General features: G+C 74.9%; 1 protein-coding gene across 1 annotated transcript; it reads left to right on the top strand.

Annotated features, from left to right (window-relative positions):
• Positions 1–2075: 2075 nt before the first annotated feature.
• Positions 2076–6608, top strand: CRTC2 (CREB regulated transcription coactivator 2; the record flags this gene model as incomplete). Its single annotated transcript, XM_035314413.1, has 11 exons — positions 2076–2213; positions 2366–2482; positions 2621–2682; positions 3416–3484; positions 4384–4487; positions 4581–4610; positions 4714–4778; positions 5007–5056; positions 5168–5412; positions 5815–6260; positions 6486–6608. Coding segments are annotated over 11 exons (1449 nt in total), but the record flags the coding sequence as incomplete, so codon positions are not given.
• Positions 6609–6613: the final 5 nt, after the last annotated feature.

The raw sequence follows: 6613 nt of genomic DNA, 5'->3' as shown, positions 1-6613 counted from the left end.
GGTTAACAGGGGTAACCGGGGGGTAACCGGGGGGAACGGGGGGTAACGGGGGGTAACGGGGGCTTCAGCGCCCGGGGCGGGTGGGGGGGGGTGGGGGGGAGCGGGGGCGCTGCCTGGGGGGGCCTGGAGGGGGCCGGGCTGGAGGCAGCTCCCCGCCGGCCCCGCTTCCCCTTCCCGTCTGTTCGATTTTCATTTGAAACTATGGAATTTCCACAATTTTTAACCCCTGGCCGTGGGGTTCCCACGCGGGTCCGCACGTGGCCGCCACCGCCCCGCGTGGGGCCGTGGGCACCCCCCGCAGCGGGGCAGGGCCGAGCCCCGGGGGGGTCCCGGGGGGGCCGCGTCCGCCAGGCCCCGCGCCTCTACCGGGGGCTGCGGCTCCCGGGGCACCGGCAGCGGCTGCTCGCGGCCCCTCCCCCCCTCCCCCCCCGTACCCGGCCCCCCCCCCCGGGCTCCGTCCCCTCCGAGCCCCGGCTCGGCTCCCCCGGGGCCCGGCGGATGCTTCGTCCCCGGAGATGCTTCCAACGAGCTCGGCCGGGGGCTGAGAAAACAGAACGGGGCCGGTGCCACGCGACCCCGCCGCTGCCCCCAGCCCCGGGGGTCCCCGCTCGCAGCCCCCCCGGGGCCAACTCCCCGTGTTTGGGGGTTGAGGGGGCCGGGCCCCCGCCCGGGGAGGCGACGCTCGGCGCTGCTCCGTGCCCCGCTCAGCGCCGGCCCCGCCGAGCCGGTGGGGATTGCGCCAGCCCTGCCCGGGGGAGGCTTTGGCCGCGGTTCAGCCGCCGGCGGCGCTGCTTGTGCCCGGCCCGGTGGGGGGGGGGCTGCGCGGCCCCGTCCCCTCGGCAGGGCGGCCGGGTGGGGACCCCCCCCCGGGGGAGCGGGGTCAGAGGGTGGCGAGCGCTCGGGGGCGTGGGGAGGCCCCTCCGGGTGACGGGGACGCGGCCCTGGCCTCACCCCGAGCTCGGGGAGAACGGGGGGACCCCCCCGGGGCTTTATAAGGTCTGGGCCAGAGACCCCCCGGGGCAGGCGAGGCGGCCCCCGGTGACCCCCGACACCCGGCAGCCCCCCGCCCCCGTCGGGTCCCGTCCTGCTGCGCTCCGCGGGCATCGCCGCGGCTTTGGGAGGGGGCTGGAGCCCCGCGGGCGGTGTTTGCACAGCAAACAGCTGGTTAATGAGCAGCAGGGCGCAGGGGAGGCGCCGCTGTGCTCCCGCTGCCTCCGCCACCCCGGGCACCGGGCAGCCCCGGGGGGCCGGGCCGCAGCCCCTCCGCGTCCCCCGGGAGCCGCCGCCTCCTCCCGGGCCGCTCCAGCTCCTGCCCCCCGCGGCTCCGGGGTCCGCAGCGGCCCCTCCGGCGCTTCCTGGCGCTCCCCCGGCCGCCCGCGGGTGCTGCCCGGGTCCGGCCCCGTTTGGCCCCCGCAGGGACCCGGCTGGAGGAGGGAGCAGGATCCCAGGACCTTAAGCCCCGCCGAACTCCTCGTGCTAATCCTGCGCTGCCAGCTGTTGGCTAAATCTCCCTTTTTTTTTTTTTTGCTGTTGTTTTTTTACTTTGTTTTTGTGTTTTTTTCACTCTGGATCTGGATTTCGCTGCCCTTAAGCTCGGGGATTTGCTGCTGCAGGTTTCCTGCCCGCAGCCTCTTCAGGGCTGCTCCCTGCGCTCCGGCGCCTCGCTCCCGGGGTCCCGCCGGGGCGGTGGGTTCGTGCCGGGAGCAGGGAACCCGGCGGGGCCGAGCCCCTTCCCAGCACGCAGCGAGGAGCAAAGCGGCGCCGGGCTGAGCCTCGGCCGCACAGCCCCGGTTCGGGGCCTGCGCTGGGGCTGCTCGCGGCTGCCCCGTGCCACGGGGACCCCTCCGGGAGCGCGGCCGAGCCGTTCCCGGTTATCTCCCGCCTGTGGTTTCCACGGCTCCGTCCCTCGGCCTCCCCCGGCCTTGAGCGGGGCCGGCGGCGGGCGCGGGGCCGCCCTGACCCCGCTGCGGGTCTGCCGGCTTTGGAAGGCCCGGCGGGGGGGGGGGGGGGCGCCGTTCCTGCCGCGGGTCCTGCTCCCCGATGGCGCAGGGCTGGGGGTGCTTGGCCCCCCCTGACTCTCCTCTCTGCTCTCTCCTCCCCTCGCGGCCCAGCTGCAGGCGCAGAAGCTGAGGCTAGCGCACAGCCGGGGCCCCTACTACAGCGGCTCGCTGCCCAACGTCAACCAGATCGGCAGCGGCGTCTCCGACTTCCAGGTGAGCGCCGGCGGCAGCGCGGCGAGAGGACGGCCACGGCGGGGCCCGAGGGACGAGGGGATGGTTCCCTGCACCCCCCTCGCCCGCCCCGGGCCCGTTCGGGACCCTCCGTTGCGCCCGGGGTCTGATCCTGCGCCCTCTCCTCCCCGCAGGGCCCCTTGCACTCGCCGCTGGACTCGACGCGCAGCACGCGGCACCACGGCCTGGTGGAGCGGGTGCAGCGGGACCCGCGCCGGATGATGTCCCCCCTGCGCCGATACGTGCGCCAGATATCCTTTCCCGAGCGTCCGGCCCTGTTCCCGGGCTCCTGCCCCGCTCCCCGTGCCCCCGGTGCCGGTCCCCGGGGGCTGGGCAGCGTTGGCTGCGCCCGCTCGGCTGCCCCGTTGGCTCCTTAACGCGCCCCCCACATCGACAGCTCGCCCTACGGCCCCACGTACCTGTCGCCCCCGCCGGAGCCCAGCTGGAGGAGGTAAAGCCCCCAGGGCGCTGCTCTCGGCGCCTTTGGCCCTGCCTCCGGCCCCCTCTGGGTGCCGTGCCCGGGGGAGCAGCCGTGCCCTGCCCTGCCCTGCCCTGCCCGACCCCTTCCTGGCGCCGTCCCCCTGCGGGTATTTCTGAGGGGGACCGAGGGGGCTTCAGGCAGAGGGCAGGCCCTGGCTCTGCTCCATCCCTCCCGGCCCCTCTGGAGCCGTTTGGGCTCAGCTCATCCCTTCAGAGCTCGCTCCGGGCTTTGTTTGCCAGGCCGCCCTTCCTCCTGCTGCGCAGGGCACGGCTCCTGCCTCCCTCCTCCTCCTCCTCCTCCTCCCCGGCCCGGGGCTGAGCCGTGCCCGCGGGTTGCGGTGGCAGCCCCGCACCATCCGGCACGGTGCCGGGCCCCGGAGCCGCTCCATGCCGCGCACTTTAGCCCCCGCCGCGATCTTTGGCCCGGGTCCGCGGCCCCGTCCCGTGCCCCCGGCGCCCTCTGCGCCTCCCGGGGCAGAGCCGCTGCTCCGTGCCCAGGGGGGACATCGGGGGGCTCCTCTCCTCGCCCCAGGCGGGCACTTTGGGTTCCTCTTGCTCCTCGCTCCTTCCCCGGGGCCGAGGAGGGGGGAGGCTGCTCGGGGCCCCCCGGCGCTGGCCCTTGGCCCTCTGCGCCCGCCGCTGGGCGAGATCGGGGCCCCGGGGGGCGCCCCCCCCCCCGTAACGCCGCTGTTTCTCTCTGGAAGGACGATGCCCTGGGGGAACTTCCCCATGGAGAAGGGCCATCTGTTCCGGCTGCCCTCCGCTCTCAACAGGTGAAGTTTTGATTCCGCTCTCTCCCCGTCTTTGCCCTGAGCTCCCCAGGACCCCCAGGGAGGGCACAGCCCCCCAGAGAGGGGTCGGGGTCCCCAGGCTGCCCCGACGGGGTGGGCCCGGTGCTTCTGCGGGCTCCCGCAGCACCCCTGAGGGCACCGCGGCCGCAGGCCGGTCCCTGGGGCCAGCCCCGTGCCGGCCCTCACCGCCTGTTGGGGCGGGGGCTCGCTGCAGCCCCCTCCCCGGGTGCCAGGAGCTCCTTGCCCCCAGCTGGGCCCCGCAGCGTTGGGGGCTGCATCCCAGGGGCGGCCGGGGGGGGCTTCCTGCCTCCCAGCTGCGCCGCCGCCGAACAATGTCCCCGTTGTGCGGACCCAGGACGCCCCGGGCAGCCTTCTCCCAGCCCCTCCCCGCGCTCGTCCGCCTCGGGCCAACTGACTGGGAGCACACTGGGTGCTGGAGCCCTCCGGGGCCCCCGGGGGGACAAAGGGGCACAGGGGGGGGAGAGAGGGGGAGGGTGGGTGCCCGTCCTCCTTGCTGGCCCCACGCTGAGGGGTGAGAGCTGCGGAGCCCTTGGTGCGGTGCTGGAGCTGCCCCAGGAGCGGGTCCCTGTGGGAGGAGACGGGGCTGGGAAGAAGCCCCCGGGGGCGGAGGGCGGGGGGCCGGGGGCCGGGGGGCTGACACACACCCGGGGCACGGCGTGGGGAGGGGGCGTCCCCGCTTAGGGGCTCGGCGTCCCCGCTGCCGGCGGTGGCAGGGGGCTGCGGGAGCGGCGCTCGTTGGTCCCGCGCGCTCCCCGTCCCCGTCCCGCCGTCCCCTCCGGTGCCCGTCCCGTGCCCGGGGCGGCTCCCCCGGGGTGCCCCCGCTCGGAGCCGGCTGACGGGCGGCCCCTTCTCCCCGGCAGAACCAACTCGGACTCGGCGCTGCACACGAGCGTGATGAACCCGGCCCCGCAGGACGCCTACCTGGGCCCCTCGCAGGGCGCCCCGCCGCCCGGCCGCCGCGGCGGTGAGTGCGGGCCCTGCCCCGAGGAGGGGTCACCGCGCCCGTCCCCTCCTCCCCCCCTGCTGAAGGGCGCTCCTTTGCTTTTGGTATTTTCAGGTTTCCTGGACGGGGACACGGACAGTAAAGGTAAGCGCCCGCCCTGGCGGTGCTGGGGGCGGGATGGGGCCGCGGGTCGCTCCCCACACTGCCCTCACCCCCCGCTCCCCCTCGCCAGTGTTTCTTTTCCAAGTGCCTCCCATCGAAGAGAGCTTCGACGACAACAAGCACTCGCTGAAGCCCTGGGACACCAAGAAGGTGGGCGCCGGGCCCCTTCCCCCCGGGGGGGCTGCGCGCTGCTGCCGGGGGGGGCCGTGGGGAAGCCGCCGCCGCGTCCCCTGCCCGGCTGCCTGCTTCCTGCCGGGGAGCGTTGCGACACCGGGGCCCGCAGTCTGCTTCCTGCCCCCAAACCGCGGCCGGCCCGGGCTGGGGGAGCGGGGCATAAACATCCTGGCCGCGCTTCACTCCTCCTCTCCGATTTCGCAGCTCTCCTCGTCCTCGGCCCGGCCGCGCTCCTGCGAAGTCCCCGGGATCCAGTAAGTGCGGGGCTGGGCAGCCCCAGCCCGGGGGGGCTGCGGGTGGGGGGCTGGAGGCTGTCACAGGAGGCGGCGGTGCCCCCGCGCTGAGCTCGTCTCTTTCCCCCGCAGCATCTTCCCGTCCCCGGACCAGCCTGCCAACGTCCCCCTCATCCCCTCGGCCCTCAACACGGGGGGCTCGCTCCCCGACCTCACCAACCTGCACTTCCCCTCGCCGCTGCCCACCCCGCTCGACCCGGACGAGGGCGCCTACCCCAGCCTGAGCGGGGGCAGCAGCACCAGCAACCTGGCCACCACCATGACGCACCTGGGCATCAGCGGCGGCATGGGGCTGGGCTCCGGCTACGACTCGCCAGGTGAGCGCCGGCCCCGTCCCGCGGCTCGGGGACGCCGCAGCCGGGACCCGGGGCCCGGCGCTGCCCAGCCCGCGTGGCTCCGGGTCCTCCTGCCGGGGCCGGCGGCGGTGCCGCGCCTGGAGCCGGCCGTTTGGGCCCGGGGGAGCCGGCATCCCCCGCTCGTGCCGGGGCGGCCGTGGCAGAGATCGGCGGCTCCGGGTGGTCCCGGTGGGAGCCCGCCGCCCCCGTCCCCGGGCCGTGTGTGTTGGTGTCGCTGTCTCCATCGTTGTGGTCTCCTCCGTCACCTTCCATCCCATCCGGGGCAGACGGGGAGCCCCAGCCTGGCCCAGCCCGGGGAGGGGAGCCGGGGCCGGCGGCCTTTCTGTGGGTAACGGCGCTGTCTCTTCTTTTTTGTCCCCACAGGACTTACCTCACCTATGCAGAGCTCCCTGAGTAACCCGTCCCTGCAGTCCTCGCTTAGCAATCCCAACCTCCAGGCCTCCCTGCGCAGCCCCTCGCTCCAGTCCTCCCTCAGCAACCCCTCGCTGCAGTCCTCCCAGAGCAGCTCCTCCATCCCCTCCTCGCTCTCCAACCAGTCCCTGCCCTCCTCGCTCTCCTCCTCGCTCAGCAACCCCTCGCTGCCCACGTCCCCCCGCAGCCAGCCCATGCAGTCCTCCCCCAGCAACCCCAGCCTGCCCTCCGGCTTGAGCGCCTCCTCCTACCCCGTGGTGCAGGCGTCCATAAGCACCTCGCCCCGCCGACGGGTCCCGCTCAGCCCCCTCACCCTCCCAATGGGTGGCGACTCCAGGAGGCAGCACCCCAAACAGTTCTCACCAACAATGTCACCCACATTGTCCTCCATCACCCAGGTATGCATGGTCCATCGCCCGCGCCGGCCCCCGCGCCGCGCGCCCGCCTCCGCCTCCTCCTTTCTGTCGTCTCCTTTCCATCCTCATCTCCGGATGCCGGCGGGGGCCGCGAGCGTTCCCCCCCCCCCACATATCCCGGCCGGTGCTGGGCGCCCCAAAACTTCAAGGGGGGGAGGGCGCAGGGGGGGGAGCGCCCGCTGACCCCCGGCTCCGCTCTGCTCGCAGGGGGTGCCCCTGGACACCAGCAAGCTGCCGGCCGACCAGCGCCTCCCGCCGTACTCCTACAGCCAGCCCGGCCTCGTCCTGCCGTCCCAGCCGCAGCCCGGGCAGAAAACCCTGCACCAGCCCCCCCC

Source organism: Oxyura jamaicensis, unplaced genomic scaffold (assembly GCF_011077185.1).
Source record: "Oxyura jamaicensis isolate SHBP4307 breed ruddy duck unplaced genomic scaffold, BPBGC_Ojam_1.0 oxyUn_random_OJ72506, whole genome shotgun sequence".
NCBI lineage: Eukaryota > Metazoa > Chordata > Aves > Anseriformes > Anatidae > Oxyura > Oxyura jamaicensis.
The sequence above is the reverse complement of the archived record's forward strand: the minus strand, read 5'-3'. Positions and strand labels throughout refer to the sequence as shown.